The following is a 24537-nucleotide window of genomic DNA, read 5'->3' on the forward strand; positions in this document are numbered from 1 at the left end:
TAACTTCCTGACTGGTCTTGAGATGTTGCTTCAATATGTCCACATAATTTTCCTGCCTCATGATGCCATCTATTTTGTGAAGTGCACCAGTCCCACCTGCAGCAAAGCACCCCCACAACATGATGCTTCCACCCCCATGCTTCACGGTTGGGATGGTGTTCTTCGGCTTGCAAGCCTCCCCCTTTTTCCTCCAAACATAACGATGGTCATTATGGCCAAACAGTTCTATTTTTGTTTCATCAGACCAGAGGACATTTCTCCAAAAAGACGATCTTTGTCCCCATGTGCAGTTGCAAACAGTAGTCTGGCTTTTTTATGGCGGTTTTGGAGCAGTGGCTTCCTCCTTGCTGAGCGGCCTTTCAGGTTATGTTGATATAGGACTTGTTTTACTGTGGATATAGATACTTTTGTACCTGTTTCCTCCAGCATCTTCACAAGGTCCTTTACTGTTGTTCTGGGATTGATTTGCACTTTTCGCATCAAAGTACGTTCATCTCTAGGAGACAGAAAGCATCTCCTTCCTGAAGGGTATGACGTGTTTATACTTGCGTACTATTGTTTGTACAGATGAATGTGGTACCTTCAGGCATTTGGAAATTGCTCCCAAGGATGACCCAGACTTGTGGAGGTCTACAATTTTCTTTCTGAGGTCTTGGCTGATTTCTTTTGCTTTTCCCATGATGTCAAGCAAAGAGGCACTGAGTTTGAAGGTAGGCCTTGAAATAAATCCACATGTACACCTCCAATTGACTCAAATGATGTCAGTTAGCCTATCAGAAGCTTTTAACGCCATGACATAATTTTCTGGAATTTTCCAAGCTGTTTAAATGCACAGTCTACTTAGTGCATGTTAACTTCTGACCCACTGGAATAAGTGAAATAATCTGTCTGTAAACAGTTGTTGGAAAAATTACTTGTGTCATGCACAAAGTAGATGTCCTAACCGACTTGCCAAAACTATAGTTTGTTAACAAGAAATTTGTGGAGTGGTTGAAAAACGAGTTTTAATGACTCCAACCGAAGTGTATGTAAACTTCCGACTTCAACTGTATGTTCAATTGTATTTTTCATACTATAAAATAATGCCACTGAATTCTAAGCAAATCTTGTCTGCTAAATGAACCAGTGTAGCCCACAGCCAAACTGTATGGCATAGCCAGATCAGGGCCTAACCTATGGACAACTCAGAGTATGCTATTCTGTTCTTCGGTAATAGACTACATTTTCTTCATATCATGTTTCTTTAGACCTGTCTAAAATAAATAATGGATTTATTGTGATGGTGTAGGCTATATTTAAATGGATTTATTAGACTTTTTAAAACTTAGATGTTCCAGAGGTCTGCATCAGTGGCTTGTAGGCTATGCGTGGATGCCAGGAGATGATAAATGTGTTTATGTTAATTAACGGTCAATTCACACCCCTTGATTTTTCCCCTATTTTGTTGTGTTACAGCCTGCGTTTAAAATGGGTTAAATTGAGATTTCCTGTCACTGGCCTACACATAATACCCCATAATGTCAAACTGGAATTATGTCTTTAGACATTTTTACAAATTAATAAAACATAGGGCTTTGGGGGTTTCCAATGCTTCACAAAGAAGGGCACCTATTGGTAGATGGGTAATAATAAAAATAGCAGACATTGAATATCCCTTTGACCTTTGAACATGGTGAAGTTATTAATTACACTTTGGATGGTGTGTCAATACACCCAGTCACTACAAAGATGCAGGCGTCTTTCCTAACTCAGTTGCCGGAGAGGATGGAAACCGCTCAGGTTTTTCACCATAAGGGCAATGGTGATTTTAAAACATTTACAGAGCTTAATGGTTGTCATATGAGAAAACAGAGGATGGATCAACAACATTGTAGTTACTCAACAATACTAACCTAATTGACAGCGTGAAAAGAGTGAAGCCTGTACTGATGTAAAAATATTCCAAACATGCATCCGGTTTGCAACAAGGCACTTAAGTAATACTGCAAAAAATGTGTCAAAGTAATTAACTTTTTGTCCAGAATACAAAGCGTTTGGGTCAAATCCAACACCACACATCATTGAGTACCACTCTTCATATTTTCAAGCATAATAGTGGCTGCATCATGTTGTGGGTTCACCAGGACAATAACCTTCACCAGGACAATAACCTAAATCACTAGGCCAAATATACACTGGAGTTGCTAACCAAGATAACATTGAATGTTCCTGAGTGGCCTAGTTACACTTTTAACTTAAATCGTCTTGAAAATATATGGCAAGGTTTGAAAATGGCTGTCTAACAACCAACTTGACAAAGCTTGTGTGCAAAGCTCTAAGAGACTTACCCAGATAGACTCACAGCTGTAATAGCTGCCAATGGTTGATCTTCCCGTCTAGGATGGAGAAGCTGTCATCATTAAAATATGGGGATTCTATAGGGGGAATATTGGTAGCACACATGAGGACATTTTGCTCCGTTGAGTTAATTTCCTTATTTATTTCTAGCCAGATGTAAAATGCTTCTGGTTTGACTAATTTAATAGAGTGGGTTAGGACTGATTTATACCAAGTTAGCATACCCCCAGAGCCTCTTCCCTGTTTCACACCTGGTACAGTAGTGGATGGGACTATCAGCTCTCTGTAACCTAGATGGCAACCAGTGGGTCCGTCTCCTCTATACCATGTTTATTGTAGGATGACAATGTCTGTATTTCCAATTTATTTGATGAAGTCTGGGTTCCTGCTCTTTCGGCCAAAGATAGATGACATAAGACCTTGTATATTCCAGGATGAGATAGCAAACGCATCTGAAAAATAATCAGAGTCAGCGAAACAGCGCCTCTCTGTCTTACTATATCTAGCCCATGTATCTGATGCTGTCTGGACAAAAATAAATTATCAATATTTAAATATTTGATTTGGTTGGGCAAGGAGGAACGTTAGGTGTGCCAGGCCCACTAACGCCTGCACATTACACCGGCCCTTAATATGTGTCTTTTTAGATCATCAAATAAAACGATCAAACTATTTTGTAGTTTACTAAATGAATTGAATTGAATACAGCTGACTATAATAGAAGGCCCTTTCCACTGTCAGCCCTCCACCCCTACCCTCCTGCTACGCCTGCAGCATAGCGCCCTGTGGTGGCCCCTCCTGAGGGCCTGCAGTCTCCTCTGGAACCTGTCACTGGCCAGGATGTACAGCATGGGGTCCAGGCAGCAACTCACACTGCACATGGCCTCCAAGAACTCATAGGAGGCATAGAGGACGTGCACGTTGGCGGGAGTTACCTGGTTGTGGATCCTCATGAATACCAGGGTCATGATCATGACGTGGTAGGGCACGAAGGACACCACGAACACCAGCAGGGCAGCGGTGATGAGCAGCAGGGGCTTCCCCACCCACTGACACCCGCCACAACCCCTTCTCTTTCCCCGGGGCATTCCTCGTAACACCCGCACTGTCATCACATAGAAGGCCAGCATGACACTGAACGGCAGGGCGAAGCCCAACAGAGTCCTGATGATGGAGATGGTTTTGACGTAGACGAATGGACCCTGGATGTGGTCCATGCACACGGTCACGTTCCCCGGTCTCTGGATGGCGAAGGTCACGAAGAGTTCAGGGATGGAGCCCAGGAAGAGGAAGACCCAAACGCAGGTGGAGCAGAGCTTGGCTTTGCCTACGTCCCACCACAGGCGGGAGCTGATGGGGTGCACGGTGCCGGCGTAGCGATCGAAGCTGATCAGAGTCAGGAAGAGAATACTACCGTAGATGTTGATGTTGAAGAAGATCTTCTTGAGTTGGCAGAAGGTCTGGATGGCCTTGAGGAAGGGCCTCTGGAGGCTGAAGTAGATGGTGAAGGGCAGGGTGAGGATCCAGGCAGAGTCACACATGGCCAGGTTGAGTAGGAACACATTGCTGGTGGACAGACTACGTGTCCTCCTGAAGCAGGTGTAGTTGAACAGAGCCACCACGTTACCCAGGATGCCCAGGGGCAGGGTGAAGGTGAAAAGAACGAGGAGGACGTAGCAGTACCAATGGCCGTTCTTAAACTGGCTGCAGAACGCTTCCGACTGGTTTAGGGGCAGGAACGGTACTGTGGGGGTGGGAAAAGACAATAGACAGCCACTTAAAAAACATATTGATTTCAAACAGCTTGCATTTACCCCAAAACATTACCTCTGTTGTGGGATGGGGACATTTACAAGATCACTTAATACAGTATAAAAACATAATCAAGGGTAGCCTTTCATGCCATATATAATTACATGCATTTCAGTTGATCCACATCAAGGTTATTCTAGCCAAGGTTCAGCCAGGATATATCATTATCATTAAATCAGTCCCCTGCCTGCCTGTCTCCAAACCTTCTCAACCCCATCCACCCCCTCAGTCCTGCTGTGACCAGTCACCAGGAAGTGACAGTCTGGCTATTGTACTGTATGTGCTGAGAATAATGAGCCCTGGATTCCACTGTTGATCTATTACCTTCAATATGGAAACGTGCTGTTTGCTTTCAATCAAGACTGGCTATTTATGTTGACTATGCATGCAAAGGTTACATTAACTTTTATCACATTTCAACATAGTGTCTGTGACGCTGAGAGTGACAGGATAGTTTTTTCTCTCTCGATCTTTAGAGATGTAAACACTAATTCTGAACTTTATACACATGGAATGCCCTAAATGTGTTATTAAGTATTTTTTGTGGACATTTTGAATTTTCTGTCATCTTTCTCATCACAAAACTTTCCAAACATACTGATAAGCATTTTGCTAATTAATACTATACCCATTCAAAAGACCACATTAGGTGCATCAAAGCTGGGACTGAGAGACTGATAAACAGCTTTTATCTCCAGGCCATCAGACTGTTAAACAGTCACCACTAGCCGGCCTCCGTCTAGTACCCTACAGTGAACCTTAGTCACTGTTACTAGCCGGCTACCAGCCGGTACTCTACGCTGCACCTTAGCGACTGCTCCCTATGTACATAGTCATTGAACACTGGTCACTTTAATAATGTTTACACTAATTTACCCAATTTATATGTATATACTGTATTCATGCCTCATCCTATATAACTACTTCAGTATACACCTTTTCTATTCATATACTGTCCATACTGTCTATACACACCATTATTTGTATATATATTTATATAGATTATACAGTATGTATTTATATTTATATTCTGGACTCTGACATTGATTGTTTTGATATTTCTTAATTTCTTATTTAAAAAATCATAATCGATTGGTGGATTATGTGGGTTTTGTTTTTATTGCTAGGTATTACTGCACTGTTTAAGCTAGAAACACAAGCATTTTGCTGCACCTGCGATAACATCTGTAAATCTGTGTACGTGACCAAAAAACTTCAACACCAATAACACAATAAATAATGTTTTGGTGGCCACAAACTACCGTCATTGCTCAAAAATATATGTATGAATGTATCTGTACAGGTATACACCATGATGTGTCAGTGAATCATAATGTGGGTGTGAAATAATGAATGAGGAGCTGTTCTTACCATGTTTAATAAACAGCGAGTTATTGATGAGCAGTGGTATCATGATGACAGGAGAGACAGTGTTCGGGTCTCAGGTCTCACTCACTCATTCTGTCTGTCACTCACTTAGTTGAACACCTCCACCAGCTGTGTACTTCTCATCAGTCTGGGGCTGAGGTTGGTGACAGGCTGCCTGTCTGTGTGTGACGCCCACTGTGTGAGTATGTGTGTGTGTGTGTGTGTGTGTGTGTGTGTGTGTGTGTGTGTGTGTTTGATTGATTGCCTTGCTCCAGTTTGCCAATGTGTGTTTGTATTTTAGCTGTCTGGCACCAACGTTCCTGCTTGCCTGCTTGTTGTCAGAAAAAGATTGGAGTGTTTTTTGTCTTTTTCAAATCCTGTTTTTGTGCCATGACCTTTGTTTAATGTTCATTATCATTTATTATTCCACTGGTTTGCTAGAATTAAACAGGGAAAACAGCGTGGTCATGCACATACCACGTTTAACGATTTCCACATTTACATGATGGTCAATGTTAATGCTGTATAATTACAAAAGGGGCCCCTTTTCAGTTCTGTGGGACTATCACTATATCACCACTAGATGGAAACAACCACACATTTTAGAATTTTGATGGAAGTTGTAGTGGCCAAGAGTCAGAGTTTCAAAATTGAATCAGATTTTATTTGTCACATGCTTCGTAGACAACAGGTGTAGACTAACAGTGAAATGCTTACGGGTCTTTTTCCAACAATGCAGAGTTAAAGATAAGATGAAAAATGACATCAAAAATAGAAATTGTGACAAGAGGAATAAATACACAGTGAATAACGAACAAAAATAAGAGTAAAAATAACATGGCTATGTAAAGGGAGTACAAGTACCGAGTCGATATGCAGGGGTACTAGGTAATTGAAGTAGCTATGGACGGCTCATAATAATGGCCGGAATGGAGTAAATGGAAGTGTATCAAACACATGAATGGGTTTGTTACCATTCTATTCACTCTATTCCAGCCATTAAAATCCATTCCAGACATTATTATGAGCTGTCCTCCCCTCAGCAGCCTCCACTGCTGTACATATAGGTAGGGGTAAAGTGACTAGGCAACAGGATCAGTAATAGATAGTAGCAGCAGTGTATGTGGTGAGTGTGAAAGTGTGTGCATGTTATGTGTGTGTGGGCGTATGTAGTATGTGTGTGCTGGGGTGTCAGTGTAAGTATGTGTGGGTAGTGTGTGTCCAGTGTGTGTGCATAGAGTCAGTGAAAGAGAGTTGGTGCAAAATAGAGTAAATGCAGGAGGTCCGGGTAGCCATTTGATTAGCTATTTAGCAGTCTTGTTTAGCAGTCTTATGGCTTGGGGGGAGAAGCTGTTCAGGGTCCTGTTGGTTCCAGACTTTATGCACGGGTACTGCTTGCCATACGGTAGCAGAGAGAACAGTCTGTGGCTTGGGTGGCTGGAGTCTTTGACCATTTATTGGGCCTTCCTCTAACACTGCCTGATATAGAGGTCCTGGATAGCAGGGGGCTCGGTCCCAGTGATTTACTGGGCCATATGCATTATACTCTGTAGCGCCTTGCGGTCGCATGCCAAGCAGTTGCCATACAGTACCAAGCAGTGAACCAGCCAGTCAAGATGCCCCAGATGGTACAGCTGTAGAACTTTTTGAGGATCTGAGGGCTGTCATAACTTTCCCGTGAGAATCCAAAGATCAGGTTACAATGGATCAGGTCTACCAGATCCCTCTCACCCGCAGAGGGGAGGAGGAATTGATGTAGGGGTTTTGTGACACCTCACGCCCGGTTGTAAATTGTATGTAAATTGGACTCTTTTTGGTCTTTAGTAGTGGTGATTGGAATGTCCCTTTGTTAAAGAGGCATTTTGCCGTCCAAAAACTCTAATGTCCAAAAGTGAACACTGGGACAATATTTCTAACATCTGAATGTGGGGAATGATGAGAGATGGTCTATGGAAAACTAATGTTGATTTGTGATGTCATTAAAAATGGTATAAAAATGTTATGACAAAAATATTGTAACTTGAACTGTATATGTCAGGTTTTCGTCCTTACGCGTAGGAAATATCAAAGATGATGAGAATATTTATGTTAAGATATGAATTTGAGTTTAGTTTTTAAACGAGATCATAGTTTTGATGATACATTGCCCAGTAAGTAGCCATGCTCGAGGGAGCTCAAAGAGCGTGTCAGCATGATGGAAATGCCCCCTTTTTGTCAGAGTGTATAAAGGATGAGTTGAGAATTAACATATCAGACCAGAAGGACTCTAGCTGCAGCCTAGATCTCCATTGGTTAAGACGAGGTGAAGACGGCAAAGTAGCCTCTCTAGCAATCAATGTTACGGCTGAGTAGCTGTTCTAAGTACTGTATCTAAGAAAGTGAATTTAAGTAGGACCATCCTATTACTCTCTTCAAATCCTTGTCAACTACACTACTCTCATCACCCCACTGGGGATCATTGACACGGCTGATTAGCTGCGTTCAGAGGACCCCTCTCCCTGGGAGTGAAAGTAAACAATACCCTGTTAGTCTGCTTCAGACTACAGGACAAGGACATTGTGACCTCTTGTGTACAATCAGAGCCTTACACTTAAGAGCTCGGGAAAAGGCCAACGGAACCCTTTTCACGAAGGCATGGGTCCAAAAGAGATAAACGACGAAGGAAGACATTCAAACACGTAAATACATTCATTACTTCTTACCCCAAATGGGCGTAGTTCCAAGTATATAAGTTTGTCTCTCTTTGATTCTCCCTTTGTTCCTCTCTACTCCTCCCTCTTTTGATAAACAAGCAGTCATGTTGTTGTTAGTCCGCAAGGGACCTGTTTCCATCGTATTAAGTTTCTAGTCAATAACCTATACCGTGTGTGTGTGTATCCTGTGTTATCATGTAGTTAGGTAGTAAATCAATAATTAAATACATTTTTGTGGTACGGAATGATCTGTAAAGCTGGGGTTTGTGCATATGCAATGAGTATGTGACGTTCCGAATTATGAGACTGATATGAGGTAATATTAATAAATTACTTTTATCGATATATATCATCTGAACTTTAATTTGGGAAATTGTAACTCGTTAAACAACTTCTTCAGTGTTGCACTAAATCCTAATGAGTTAACTGTTACATGATGAATTTAATCGAGTAACAATTAAACCTAGTTAGTTGATTTGATACATAACAGTCATCAGATGAATGTTTAGTCACGTCACAACAGGGCCCATGCCAATTCTTTTCAGCCTTTTGAAGGGGAAGAGGCGTTGTCGTGCCTTCTTCACAACTGTATTGGTGTGTTTGGACCATGATAGGTCTTTAGTGATGTGCACACCGAGGAACTTGAAGCTCTTGACCCGCTCCACAACAGCCCCGTCGATGTGAATGGGGGTGTGCTCGGCCCTCCGTTTCCTGTAGTCCACGATCGGTTCTTTTGTCTGACTGATATTGAGGGAGACCTTGTTGTCCTGGCACCACCCTGACAGGTCTCTGACCTCTCTATAGGCTATCTCATCGTCGTCAGTGATCACCGTTGTGTTTTTGGCAAACTTAATGATGATGGCCACGCGGCCACGCAGTCGTAGTTGAATAGGGAGTACACTGTACCTCTGAGGGGCCCCAGTGTTGAGGGTAAGCATGGCGGATGTGTTGTTGCCTACCCTTACCACCTGGGGGTGGCACAACAGGAAGTCCAGGATACAGTTGCAGAGTGAGGTGTTCATTTCCAGGGACCTTAGCTTAGTGATGAGCTTCGAGGGCACTCTTATCCAGAGCGACTTACAAATTGGTGCATTCACCTTACGATATCCAGTGGAACAACCACTTTACAATAGTGCATCTAAATCTTTTAGGGGGGGGGGGGGTTAGAAGGATTACTTTATCCTATCCCAGGTATTCCTTAAAACCTGTTAGGGCTAGGGGGCAGTATTGACACGGCTGGATAAAAAACATACCCGATTTAATCTGGTTACCACTCCTACCCAGTAACTAGAATATGCATATACTTATTACATATGGATAGAAAACACCCTAAAGTTTCTAAAACTGTTTGAATGGTGTCTGTGAGTATAACAGAACTCAAATGGCAGGTCAAAACCTGAGAGATTCCTTTACAGGAAGTGGCCTGTCTGACCATTTCTTGAACTTCTTTTCCATCTCTATCTTTTACTAAGGATCTCTGCTCTAACGTGACACTTCCCACGTCGTCCATAGGCGCTCAGAGCCCGGGAAAAAACAGAATGTCGTCATTCCAGCCCCAGGCTGAAACACATTATCGCCTTTCTCAAGTGGCCGATCAAGGGACTCTGGGCTTATGCGCATGACCCGACCGCCCCTGCCTTTGTGATTTTTTCCTCTGTTTGCCGAAAAGGAGATTCCCTGTCGGAATATTATCGCTTTTCTACGAGAAAAATGGCGTAAAAATTGATTTTAAACAGCGGTTGACATGCTTCGAAGTACGGTAATGGAATATTTCAAATTTTATTGTCACGAATTGCGCCATGCGCGCGACACTTCTTTACCATTTCGGATAGTGTCTGGAACGCACGAACAAAACGCCGCTATTCAGATATAACGATGGATTATTTTGGACCAAACCAACATTTGTTATTGAAGTAGACGTCCTGGGAGTGCATTCTGACGAAGACAACAAAAGGTAATCAAACTTTTATAATAGTAAATATGATTATGGTGAGTGCTAAACTTGCCGGGTGTCTAAATAGCGAGCCCGTGATGCCTGGGCTATGTACTTAGAATATTGCAAAATGTGCTTTCACCAAAAAGCTATTTTAAAATCGGACATATCGAGTGCATAGAGGAGGTCTGTATCTATAATTCTTAAAATAATTGTTATGCTTTTTGTGAACGTTTATCGTGAGTAATTTAGTAAAATGTTAGCGAATTCCCCGGAAGTTTGATACATTATGAATATGGTATTCAGGTGAGGTTATCTATGAGATTATCGGTTTACTGTTGTGCGCATTCAGTTTGCCTACAAAATAGCTTTACACACATACCTCAATGGAATATTAAACTTTGTGTAACACAGAGCCGTAACAACATCATGCTAGTATGCTAGTTCTGAACGTCACATGCTAATGTAAAAAGCTGGTTTTTGATATAAATATGAACTTGATTGAACAAAACATGCATGTATTGTATAACATAATGTCCCAGGGTTGTCATCTGATGAAGATCATCAAAGGTGAGTGCTGCATTTAGCTGTCTTCTGGGTTTTGGTGACATTATATGCTGGCTTGAAAAATGGGTGTCTGATTATTTCTGGCTTGGTACTCTGCTGACATAATCTAATGTTTTGCTTTCGTTGTAAAGCCTTTTTGAAATCGGACAGTGTGGTTAGATTAACGAGAGTCTTGTCTTTAAATAGCTGTAAAATAGTCATATGTTTGAGAAATTGAAGTAATAGGATTTTTAAGGTTTTGAAAATCGCGCCACAGGCTGCAAGTGGCTGTTACGTAGGTGGGACGCCAGAGGTGGGGTTTCAGGTGTCTCCGGAATGTGGTGATTGACTCCGCTGTCCTGGCGTCGTGAGGGAGCTTGTTCCACCATAGGGGTGCCAGAGCAGCGAACAGCTTTGACTGGGCTGAGCGGGAACTGTGCTTCCTCAGAGGTAGGGGGCCAGCAGGCCAGAGGTAGATGAGCGCAGTGCCCTCGTTTGGGTGTAGGGACTGATCAGAGGAGGAGCGGGGTGACGTGAGAGAACTTGGGAAGGTTGAACACCAGACGGGCTGCGGCGTTCTGGATGAGTTGTAGGGGTTTAATGGCACAGGCAGGGAGCCCAGCCAACAGCGAGTTGCAGTAATCCAGACGGGAGATGACAAGTGCCTGGATTAGGACCTGCACCGCTTCCTGTGTGAGGCAGGGTCGTACTCTGCGAATGTTGTAGAGCATGAACCTACAGGATCGGGTCACCGCCTTGATGTTAGTGGAGAACGACAGGGTGTTGTCCAGGGTCACGCCAAGGTTCTTAGCACTCTGGGAGGAGGACACAATGGAGTTGTCAACCGTGATGGCGAGATCATGGAACGGGCAGTCCTTCCCTGGGAGGAAAAGCAGCTCCGTCTTGCCGAGGTTCAGCTTGAGGTGGTGATCCGTCATCCACACTGATATGTCTGCCAGACATGCAGAGATGCGATTCGACACCTGGTTATCAGAAGGGGGAAAGGAGAAGATTAATTGAGTGTCGTCTGCATAGTAATGATAGGAGAGACCATGTGAGGATATGACAGAGCCAAGTGACTTGGTGTATAGCGAGAATAGGAGAGGGCCTAGAACAGAGCCCTGGGGGACACCAGTTGTGAGAGCACGTGGTACGGAGGCAGATTCTCGCCACGCCACCTGGTAGGAGCGACCTGTCAGGTAGGACGCAATCCAAGCGTGGGCCGCTCCGGAGATGCTCAACTCGGAGAGGGTGGAGAGGAGGATCTGGTGGTTCACAGTATCAAAGGCAGCAGATAGGTCTAGAAGGATGAGAGCAGAGGAGAGAGAGTTAGCTTTAGCAGTGCGGAGAGCCTCCATGACACAGAGAAGAGCAGTCTCAGTTGAATGACCAGTCTTGAAACCTGACTGATTTGGATCAAGAAGGTCATTCTGAGAGAGATAGCAAGAGAGCTGGCCAAGGACGGCACGTTCAAGAGTTTTGGAGAGAAAAGAAAGAAGGGATACTGGTCTGTAGTTGTTGACATCGGAGGGATCGAGTGTAGGCTTTTTCAGAAGGGGTGCAACTCTCGCTCTTTTGAAGACGGAAGGGACGTAGCCAGCGGTCAAGGATGAGTTGATGAGCGAGGTGAGGTAAGGGAGAAGGTCTCCGGAAATGGCCTGGAGAAGAGAGGAGGGGATAGGGTCAAGCGGGCAGGTTGTTGGGCGGCCGGCCGTCACAAGACGCGAGATTTCATCTGGAGAGAGGGGGGAGAAAGAGGTCAAAGCACAGGGTAGGGCAGTGTGAGCAGGACCAGCGGTGTCGTTTGACTTAACAAACGAGGATCGGATGTCGTCGACCTTCTTTTCAAAATGGTTGACGAAGTCATCCGCAGAGAGGGAGGGGGGGGGGAGGAGGATTCAGGAGGGAGGAGAAGGTGGCAAAGAGCTTCCTAGGGTTAGAGGTAGATGCTTGGAATTTAGAGTGGTAGAAAGTGGCTTTAGCAGCAGAAACAGAAGAGGAAAATGTAGAGAGGAGGGAGTGAAAGGATGCCAGGTCCGCAGGGAGGCGAGTTTTCCTCCATTTCCGCTCGGCTGCCCGGAGCACTGTTCTGTGAGCTCGCAATGAGTCGTCGAGCCACGGAGCAGGAGGGGAGGACCGAGCCGGCCTGGAGGATAGGGGACATAGAGAGTCAAAGGATGCAGAAAGGGAGGAGAGGAGGGTTGAGGAGGCAGAATCAGGAGATAGGTTGGAGAAGGTTTGAGCAGAGGGAAGAGATGATAGGATGGAAGAGGAGAGAGTAGCGGGAGAGAGAGAGCGAAGGTTGCGACGGCGCAATACCATCCGAGTAGGGGCAGAATGAGAAGTGTTGGAGGAGAGTGAGAGGGAAAAGGATACAAGGTAGTGGTCGGAGACTTGGAGGGGAGTTGCAATGAGATTAGTGGAAGAACAGCATCTAGTAAAGATGAGGTCAAGCGTATTGCCTGCCTTGTGAGTAGGGGGGGAAGGTGAGAGGGTGAGGTCAAAAGAGGAGAGGAGTGGAAAGAAGGAGGCAGAGAGGAATGAGTCAAAGGTAGACGTGGGGAGGTTAAAGTCACCCAGAACTGTGAGAGGTGAGCCATCCTCAGGAAAGGAACTTATCAAGGCGTCAAGCTCATTGATGAACTCTCCAAGGGAACCTGGAGGGCGATAAATGATAAGGATGTTAAGCTTGAAAGGGCTGGTAACTGTGACAGCATGGAATTCAAAGGAGGCGATAGACAGATGGGTCAGGGGAGAAAGAGAGAAAGTCCACTTGGGAGAGATGAGGATTCCAGTGCCACCACCCCGCTGGCCAGATGCTCTTGGGGTATGCGAGAACACGTGGGCAGACGAGGAGAGAGCAGTAGGAGTAGCAGTGTTATCTGTGGTAATCCATGTTTCCGTCAGCGCCAAGAAGTCGAGGGACTGGAGGGTAGCATAGGCTGAGATGAACTCTGCCTTGTTGGCCGCAGACCGGCAGTTCCAGAGGCTGCCGGAGACCTGGAACTCCACGTGGGTCGTGCGCGCTGGGACCACCAGGTTAGAGTGGCAGCGGCCACGCGGTGTGAAGCGTTTGTATGGCCTGTGCAGAGGGGAGAGAACAGGGATAGACAGACACATAGTTGACAAGCTACAGAAGAGGCTACGCAAATGCAAAGGAGATTGGAATGACAAGTGGACTACACGTCTCAAATGTTCAAAAAGTTAAGCTTACGTTGCAAAAATCTTATTGACTAAAAAGACTAAAATGATACAGTACTGCTGGCTGGTGAAGTAGGCTAGCTAGCAGTGGCTGCGTTGTTGACTTTGTTTGAAAGTGTAGCTGGCTAGGTAACCTCGATAGTTTCAGTACTACACCATTATCATGGTACAAAGGCAACTATGTAGCTAGCTAACATAACCCTAATCAAGACGTTCCTTTGTAATGTATTTAGTTTCTACAATGCTGCCTGTCGGTAATAGTTGGCTAGGTTTGGAAGATGGAGTCGCGCGGGACGAAAATAGCTGGCTAGCTAACCTCGATAATTACTCTAAACTACACAATTATTAAACTTTGACAAAGACAACTATGTAGCTAGCTAACGCTACACTAGTCAAATCGTTCCGTTGTAATGTATTCGTTTCTACAGTGCTGCTAGTCGGTAAAGGTTGGCTAGCTAGCAGTGGGTTTGATGATGACTAGGTGTGTTGACTAAGTCTGGAGTCTGGAGAACGGCGTCGCGGCGCGGCGGACGAAAATAGCTGGCGAGCTAACCTCGATAATTACTCTAAACTACACAATTATCTTAGATACAAAGACAGCAAAGACAACTATGTAGCTAGCTAACACTACACTAATCAAATCGTCCCGTTGTAATGTATTAGTTTCTACAGTGCTGCTAGTCGGTAGAAGTTGGCTAGCTAGCAGTGTTGACTGAGTTTGGAGAACGCGTCGCGGAGGACGAAAATAGCTGGCTAGCTAACCTCGATAATTACTCTAAACTACACAATTATCTTTGATACAAAGACGGCTATGTAGCTAGCTAAACAAAATTGCTCAGATCAAACATATCAAACCGTTGTAATGTAATGAAATGTAATATTACCTGCGGAGCGAAGTGCAGCACGACTACTCGCTCCAAACCCACCCACGTGGTTTTGAATCTTGAGCTGTAGTCAATGAACAGCATTCTCAGGTAGGTGTTCCTTTTGTCCAGGTGGGAAAGGGCAGCGTGGAGTGCAATAGAGATTGCATCATCTGTGGATCTATTGTGACGGTATGCGAATTGGAGTGAGTCCAGGGTGTCTGGGATGATGGTGTTGATGTGAGCCATGACCAGCCTTTCAAAGCTTTCCATGGCTACAGATGTGACTGCTACGGGGCGGTAAGGGAAAGGGGGATACCTAGTCAGTTTTAGACAGGTTACCTTGGCGTTCTTGGGCACAGGGACTATGGTGGTATGCTTGAAACATGTAAGTTAGGGATCATCCACCAGATTCAGCCGTGGGACGAATTTTTCTTGATTGGATGGTCGGGGGGCCGGAACATAATTACAAATAATTTGTAGTTGGACTATTGACCGCAAGAAGCCCAAACAGATATAATGTTTGACTAAAACATAATCATTTTAAACCTTGCTGTCATAAGCGTAGTAAGGTACAGACCAAGGCGCAGCGGGTATAGTGCTCATCTTCTTTCTTTATTTAGAGTGAACACTCAAACAAAATAAACAAACGACCAAACAGTTCCGTAAGGCACACGGCTATACAGGAAACAACCACCCACAAACCCAAAGGAAAAAAGGGCTGCCTAAGTATGGCTTCCAATCAGAGACAACGAAAGACACCTGCCTCTGATTGGAAACCATACTCGGCCACACATAGAAAACGAACATAGAAAATGACAACTAGAACAAATCCCCTCTAAATAAACCAACCCCAAAACAACACCCCCTGTCACACCCTGAACATACTACAATGACAAATGACCCCTTTACTGGTCAGGACGTGAGAGTACCCCCCCCCCCCCCCGGCCAAAAGCCGGCTATTACCGTCTAATGGGAACCCTGTCCTGTATTGACACTTTGCCTGTTTGATCATTTGTCGGAGGGCGTAGCGGGATTTCTTATCAAATCAAATCAAATGTATTTATATAGCCCTTCGTACATCAGCTGATATCTCAAAGTGCTGTACAGAAACCCAGCCTAAAACCCCAAACAGCAAGCAATGCATGTGAAAGAAGCACGGTGGCTAGGAAAAACTCCCTAGGAAAAACTCCCTAGAAAGGCCAAAAACCTAGGAAGAAACCTAGAGAGGAACCAGGCTATGAGGGGTGGCCAGTCCTCTTCTGGCTGTGCAGGGTGGATATTATAACAGAACATGGTCAAGATGTTAAAATGTTCATAAATGACCAGCATGGTCAAATAATAATAATCATAGTAGTTGTCGAGGGTGCAACAAGCACGTCCGGTGAACAGGTCAGGGTTCCATAGCCGCAGGCAGAACAGTTGAAACTGGAGCAGCAGCACGGCCAGGTGGACTGGGGACAGCAAGGAGTCATCATACCAGGTAGTCCTGAGGCATGGTCCTAGGGCTCAGGTCCTCCGAGAGAAAGACAGAAAGAGAAAAAGAGAGAATTAGAGAGAGCATATTTAAATTCACACAGGACACCGGATAAGACAAGAGAAATACTCCAGATGTAACAGACTGACCCTAGCCCCCCGACACATAAACTACTGCAGCATAAATACTGGAGGCTGAGACAGGAGGGATCAGAAGACACTGTGGCCCCATCCGATGATACCCCCGGACAGGGCCAAACAGGCAGGATATAACCCCACCCACTTTGCCAAAGCACAGCCCCCACACCACTAGAGGGATGTCTCCGATAAGCGTCCGGCTTAGTTTTCCACTCCTTGAAAGCAGTAGCTCTAGGCTTTAGCTCAATGCAGATATTGCCTGTAATCCATGGCTTCTGGTTGGGATATGTATGTACGGTCACTGTGGGGATGACGTCGTCAATGCACTTATCAATGCACTCATCAGCTGGTGACTGATGTGTTAAACGCCTTAATGCCATCGGATGAATCCAGGAACGTATTCTAGTCTGTGCTAGCAAAACAGTTCTGTAGCTTAGCATCCGTTTCATCGGACCACTTCCGAATTGAGCGTGTCTCTGGTACTTCAAGTTATAGTTTTTGCTTGTAAAGCAGGAATCAGGAGGATAGACTTACGGTCAGATTTGCCAAATGGAGGGCGAGGGAGAGCTTTGTATCCATGTAGAGTTTTTTTCCCTGTAGTTGCACAGGTGACATGCTGGTAGAAATGAAGTGAAACTGAGTTTTCCTGCATTAAAATCACCGGCCACTAGAAGCACTGCCTCTGGATGAGCGTTTTCTTTTTGGCTTATGGCCCTATATAGCTCGTTGAGTGTGGTCTTAGTGTCAGCATTGGTTTATGGTGGTAAATAGTCAGCTATGGAAAATTGTTTGCTTGAGCATGTGGGTTTAAGTGTGTGTGTGTGTGTGTATGTACCTGTGTGTGTGCGTGCCTGCGTGGCTGTGTGCGTGTGTGTCCAGCCTGGCTGAATGGTGTAGAAGGGGTTCATGAATCACTCGTTATCAGGCCTTCACTGATTGGCTCTGAGAGGCTTGCCACCGTGTTCGCTGGCTGGGCTGGCCACTTTAAGAGTCAGATCTGCCGATACTATGCAGGCTGCACCTAGATCAGAGCTAGGGCTCACTGGCACTGCAATTAAATTAATCCACACAAACCAATTCAATTATGGTGCTGTGATGAACCTCAAAAAACCACAATCCACACTAGCTAGGCACCTGCACATCGATTCATCCACAACTTTACAACTGTTTGAATGGGGTTGAAAACAATTTGGTTTCAGGGAATGTAGCCAATTTAATCTCTTTCTTCAGTATAATGGTACAGTATGCCACCACTGCTTTGTTGCATCTTACACAGTACATGGTGCATTGAGTAGTGGAGACCTCAATTTGTCTTCTGTATAAAGGCTGTTTAAGAATGCATTTCAGTATGAAAACCCAAACACAAACACACAGTGTCTGTACACCTGAAGGGAGATAATGGATATCTTTATTACGGATGTAAAACAGCATTGGAGGACTCCATCTCTCTGATGCAGTCTCAGCGGCTTTGGTTTTATTAGGGAGAATGAGGTGAGCGAGCTGGAATTGAACAGCATGTTAGGCACTCGGAGAGAGGGAGCCTGAGAGTGGGAGCCTTTGGCCTTGTGGTAATGGAAAAATAAACGGAGCATTGGAGTCCTGTCTTTGTGGCTGCTACAGCGTGTGGACACAACACTACACTGCAGCTACACAACACTACACTACACAACACACCTCCCAGGGGCTGCAACTCTTAGAGAGACTGGGGCAGACCAAAATAAAGAGTTGTCTCTGAGAGAAGCAGGCTGCTGGTACTGGGCTGGCACTGGCTGAGGTTTCTGAGGAGGAACCAGAAGGAGAGAAAAAAGCCTGCTGTGTGTGTTAGTAACACCTATATTTTAGAGGGGCCTCCCGGTGGGGAGAGAGGACTTGGGGTCAGGGCCACTGACATGGCATTGTACTGTACTGTATGAGCACTGAGCAGCAGGAGTGAGATCAAAATTGTGGTATACACTAGCCATAGTCCGATTGTACATCCCCAAGGAAAATAACATTTTCTGTTTTGCAGTGACATTAGCTTAAGCCACTATTCATGCAAAATGTTTATGTTTAGAGTTGTCATATGGATTATATTGCCTGGTTTGAATTTATTCATATTATTACCATGCAACATTTCATCTGAAATAGACGGCTGTCAAAATGATACAAGCCTTTTAGGCTATGCACTTACTTTATTATTTTCTGGGCAACGCAATCCATGGATTAGTTTAACAGATGGATTCATTCAAATTCCAAAATAACAATGTTGTAATGGAACTCAGTGTCTTCATAAACTGTGTAGAGGATCTCTGGCACCAGAGGCCAGCTGTGATTATGTATTCTGGGCAGAAGGTGGACTGCCTGAATCAATCTCATGCTCTAGCAGAGAGATATTTCCCAGTAATTGAATTCCCAGCCAGAAGAATGGAAAACACCACAGGTCACAAATATCAGCATAATCTATCTAATCATGCTGAACTGTCCTCATGGAACACAATCAAGGCAGCATCAGAGGCTTGGAACACAACAGGGTCTCAGTCAGATTGCTAAAAATCATGTTACCTGTTTAGACCAAAAAGCCAGTGATATACCAAAGAGCACAGACAAGGCAGTCTTTCCCCTATATGCATTCAGCAGTGGCGCCCTTTGCCGCTGCTAAATCACGGCCACCGCTGCAAAAAATAAAATACAAAAATAAAATGTATAATTATATACAGTACCAGTCAAAACTTTGGACACACATACTCATTCAAGGGTTTTTCTTTATTTTACTATTTTCTACATTGTAGAATAATAGTGAAGACATCAAAACTATGAAGTAACACATATGGAATCATGTAGTAACCAAAAAAGTGTTAAACAAATATATATATTTTGTATTTTAGATTCTTCAAAGTAGCCACCCTTTGCCTTGATGACAGCTTTGCACACTCTTGGCATTCTCTCAACCAGCTTCATGAAGTAGTCACCTGGAATGCATTTCAATTAACAGTGCCTTGTTGAAAGTTAATTTGTGGATTATCTTTCCTTCTTAATGCGTTTGAGCCAATCAGTTGTGACAGTTGTGACAAGGTAGGGGTGGTATACAGAAGATAGCTCTATTTGGTAAAAGTCCAAGTCCATATTATGGCAAGAACAGCTCAAAAAAGCAAAAATGACGGCACATCGTTACTTTAAGACATAAAGGGCAGTCAATCTGGAAAATGTCAAGAACTTTAGAAGTTTCTTGAGGTTAAGGTGCAGTCGCAAAAAACATCAAGTGCTATGATGAAACTGGCTCTCATTAGGACCGCCACAGGAAAGGAAGACCCCAAGTTACCTCTGCTGCAGAGGATAAGTTCATTAGAGTTAACTTCACCTCAGATTGCAGCCCGAATAAATGCTTCACAGAGTTCAAGTAACAGACACATCTCAACATCAACTGTTCAGAGGAGACCGCATGACTATCTATCTAATCTATTCATTTTAAATTGTTGATTACTTTTCCTTGCTATTATCATTCACCTGATTATAAGACAAAACATGTGAAAAAAATGTTTTGCTAATGTATGACGGGTGTCCCTGGCTCGCGGGTTTACCTGAGAGGGTTTCCCTGGGCAAGAAAAGGTTGAAGATCCCTGTACTAAGGAGATGCCATTTTAGAACAGTCAGTTCAGTTGGCAAGGTTTAGTTCACCAAAATAAATTGCACTGAAATTCGAAGGGAGGATATAGTGCTCCAGAATGGTCTTCAATCATAATTTCAATGCTTTAAAGGCTGAGTTTCTGACAAATGTTTATTTATGTGTATGAACACAGCCTATCATTTCATCCTTGTTTGTTGAGCTCATATTTGCTGGTACAGCAGACACGGGTTGCATCTATAATGGTAGCCTATTCCCTATATAGTGCACAACTTTTGACTAGTGGTCCTGGTCAAAAGTAGTACACTGACTGAGAGAATATAATGTCCAGTGAATGGACCCTGCCACTGAAAAAGTGTGTCGTCCTCATGCCCTCCTCCTATAGGTCGATATCTGCGTCTGAAAATGTTCCGTGAGGATCACGGCTCCTGGATGACCATGTTCTTCAGCACCATCCTCTTCCTCTTCATCTTCTCACACATCTACAACGTGATCCTTCTAATGGCAGGAAGCATGGGGTAAGCCACCGCTCAATGTCTCATCCTTCTCTCTCATTCTCTCACTGCTGCTTTCATTTGTTAGAGCCTCTGTCTCTCTCAGTCCCATCAATCACCTCGAGACTTTAATTCAGGGGTGGAGGAGATGGAGTTGGGATGGGTGGGAGGGCACCTGAAAGATCACCTTCAGCACCACCATAATTCTTCAATGATGATCAGGGCGGCCATCTTGGTTTATTGACAACATAAAGTCAAGAGTCAAGATGGCTTCCCCTTTACCTGCTGTTCTTCTGGTTTACCTACACTCAATGGGTAACCAGCTGCAGAGCCGTGTCAGTCACACACATCAAGCCAGTGACAGGAATCCATTTTAGCGTTTGATGTTTCAGTCAGTCAGAGAGAAGCTCCCAGTTAACAACAAACGTTCCCACAACTTTAGAGAACGTACCCTTAAGAGTCTCATTAGGTCATTAACTAACGTTTTTAAAGGAATGTTCCCGTGATGTGCAAGCAATGTTTCCAAGGGACCATTCCCTTAATGTCATAAAATATTAATGTTCTAGATGTTCTAGATTAAACGAGAACATTGCAAGAACATTCATGTGTCCAGTTTTTTGTGGGTTAGGAGAATATTTCATCAATGTCCCACCAAACATACACAGAACGTGGTTGCCATGTTCTCAGAATATAAGATATAAAAATTCTAGACATATATCATGGGAATGTTGCAAGAACATTCGTGTCCTGTTTTCTGAGTGTTAGGAGAATATTCCATCAATGTCACATCAAACATACGCAGAACATGGTTGCCATGTTCTCAGAATATAAGATATTATTGTTCTAGACACGTTTCATAGTATGCTGCAAGAACATTCATGTGTCCAGTTTTCTGTGGGTAGAGAGAATATTTTATTGATTTCCCACAAAACATACACAGAACATGGTTGTCATGTTCTCAGAACATAAGATATTAATGTTCTAGAAATGTTTCATGGGAACTGTGCAAGAACATTTATGTGTAAAAAAAATGTCATTACACATTACACCTCTTGTTACTGTCATTACATCTCTTGTTACTGTTGCTGAGCCAATCCAAGGCTCTGATTGGTGAACCACTGATCCAGTCATAGATCTTTGTCTGTTGGCAAGGTTAGGGTTGTTAAAATATTAAATAAATAATTAAATATAATAATCAATTTTATATTCAGGCTGTAACAATGAAATGTGGAATAGGTCAAGCACAGAGTGCTTGTAACATAGTGTTTTCAACTTAGTGTTTTCAACTTAGTGCCTTCAGAACATATTCATACCCCTGGATGGACTTATTCCACATTTTGTTGTGTTACAGCCTGAAAATTAAAAAATATTAAATGTATGTTTTTCCTCACCCATCTACACAGAGTACCCATAATGACAAAGTTGTAAAAAATGTTTTTATGTTTTACAAATTTTGTGAAAATGAAATACAGAAATACCTCATTTACATACAGTTGAAGTTGGAAGTTTACATACACTTTGGTTGGAGTCATTAAAACTTGTTTTTCAACCACTCCACAAATTTTTTGTTAACAAACTATAGTTTTAGCAAGTCGGTTAGGACATCTACTTTGTGCATGACACAAGTAATTTTTCCAACAATTGTTTACAGACAGATTATTTCACTTATAATTCACTGTATCACAATTCCAGTGGGTCAGAAGTTTACATACACTAAGTTGACTGTGCCTTTAAACAGCTTGGAAAATTCCAGAAAATGTCATGGCTTTAGAAGCTTCTGATAGGCTAATTGACATTATTTGAGTCAATTGGACGTGTACCTGTGGATGTATTTCAAGGCCTACCTTCAAACTCAGTGCCTCTTTGCTTGACATCATGGGAAAATCAAAAGAAATCAGCCAAGACCTCAGAAAGAAAATTGTAGACCTCCGCAAGTCTGGTTCATCCTTGGGAGCAATTTCCAAACGCCTGAAGGTACCACATCTGTACAAACAATAGTACACAGGTATAAACACCATGGGACCACGCAGCCGTCATACCGCTCAGGAAGGAGACGCGTTCTGTCTCCTAGAAATGAATGTACTTTGGTGCAAAAAGTGCAAATCAATCCCAGAACAACAGCAAAGGACCTTGTGAAGATGCTGGAGGAAACAGGTACAAAAGTATCTATATCCACAGTAAAATGAGTCCTATATCGACATAACTTGAAAGGCCGCTCAGCACTGCTCCAAAATCGCCATAAAAAAGCCATACTACGGTTTGCGACTGCACATGGGGACAAAGATCGTACTTTTTGGAGAAACGTCCTCTGGTCTGATGAAACAGAAATAGAACTGTTTGGCCATAATGACCATCGTTATGTTTGGAGGAAAAAGGGGGAGGCTTGCAAGCCGAAGAACACCATCCCATCCGTGAAGCACGGGGGTGGCAGCATCATGTTGTGGGGGTGCTTTACTTCAGGAGGGACTGGTGCACTTCACAAAATAGATGGCATCACGAGGCATGAAAAATGATGTGTATATATTGAAGCAACATCTCAAGCCATCAGTCATGAATTTAAAGCTTGGTCGCAAATGGGTCGTCGAAATGGACAATGACCCCAAGCATACTTCCAAAGTTGTGGCAAAATGGCTTATGGACAACAAAGTCAAGGCATTGGAGTGACCTTCACAAAGCCCTGACCTCAATCCCATAGAATTTTTTGGTGCGCAGAACTGAAAAAGCGTGTGCGAACAAGGAGACCTACAAACCTGACTCAGTTACACCAGCTCTGTCAGGAGGAATGGGCCAATTTTGACCCAACTTATTGTGGGATGCTTGTGGAAGGCTACCCGAAACGTGACCCAAGTTAAACAATTTAAAGGCAATGGTACCAAATACTAATTGAGTGTATGTAAACTTCTGACCCACTGGGAATGTGATGAAATAAATAAAAGCTGAAATAAATTATTCTCTCTACTTTTTTTCTGACATTTCACATTCTTAAAATAAAGTGGTGATCCTAACTGACCTAAGACAGGGAATTTTTACTTGGATTAAATGTCAGGAATTGTGAAATACTGAGTTTAAATGTATTTGGCTAAGGTGTATGTAAACTTCCGACTTCAACTGTAAGTATTCACACCCTTGAGTCAATACTTTGTAGAAGCACATTTGGCAGGGATTATAGCTGTGAGTCTTTCTGGTTAAGTCTCTAAGAGCTTTCCACACCTGGACTGTGCAACATTTGCCCATTATTATTTTCAAAATTCTTCAAGCTTTGTCAAGTTGGTTGTTGATCATTGCTAGACAAACATTTTCAGGTCTTGCATTAGATTTAAGTCAAAACTCTAACAGCCACTCAGGAACATTCACTGTCTCCTGGGTAAGCAACTCCAGTTTAGACTTGGCCTTGTGTTTTAGGTTATTGTCCTGATGAAAGGTGAATTAATCTCCCAGTGTCTGGTGGAAAGCAGACTGAACCAGGTTTTCCTCTAGGATTTTGCCTGTGTGTGGCGCAATTCTGGTTATTTTTTATGCTGAAAAAACTCCTCAGTCCTTAACAATTACAAGCATATGCATTACATGATGCAGCCACCAGTATACTTGAAAATATGGAGAGTGGTACTCAGTAATGTGCTGTATTAGATTTGCCCCAAACATAATACTTTGTATTCAGGACAAAAAGTCTTCACCTCCCTTTATGGAGGTGGAGGCACCAGACGGACCGCTCGACACGGGAATCCTCACGGCCCAGTTAGAAGACCCCTACCTCCAGAACATGAGGGGCCAGGTGATCGCGGTGGACAGCGCACTATTATCCGGGGTAAGTGAGTGGCGCTACCCCCACTTTACCATCAAGCATAATTTATTGTATCAGGTAGTCAAGCACAATGGGGAGTCTAAAGACTTGTTACTCATACCCACCCAGTATGTTAGGACTGTCTTGCAGCTCACCCCCACACCCACCTTCTCGGGGCACACCTGGGGATGTAGAATACCAGGGAGCGGATTGGGAATCGGTTCCACTGGCCCGGAGTCAAGAGTGCCGTTGAGGACTACTGCCGTACCTGCCCGGAGTGCCAGATCACAGCTC

The 24537-nt window shown here is 43.7% G+C and overlaps 1 protein-coding gene across 1 annotated transcript in view; it reads left to right on the forward strand.

The window, feature by feature from the left end:
- Window positions 1-24537, forward strand: part of LOC106573612 (transmembrane protein 117) — an 81276-nt gene that overhangs the window by 10162 nt on the left and 46577 nt on the right. The window contains exon 3 of the mRNA XM_014148813.3: window positions 20354-20486. Within this exon, the coding sequence (XP_014004288.1) occupies window positions 20354-20486 (133 nt within the window). The remainder of the gene's footprint in view (window positions 1-20353; window positions 20487-24537) is intronic.

Source organism: Salmo salar, chromosome 16, assembly GCF_965601325.2.
Source record: "Salmo salar chromosome 16, fSalSal1, whole genome shotgun sequence".
NCBI classification, from domain to species: domain Eukaryota; kingdom Metazoa; phylum Chordata; class Actinopteri; order Salmoniformes; family Salmonidae; genus Salmo; species Salmo salar.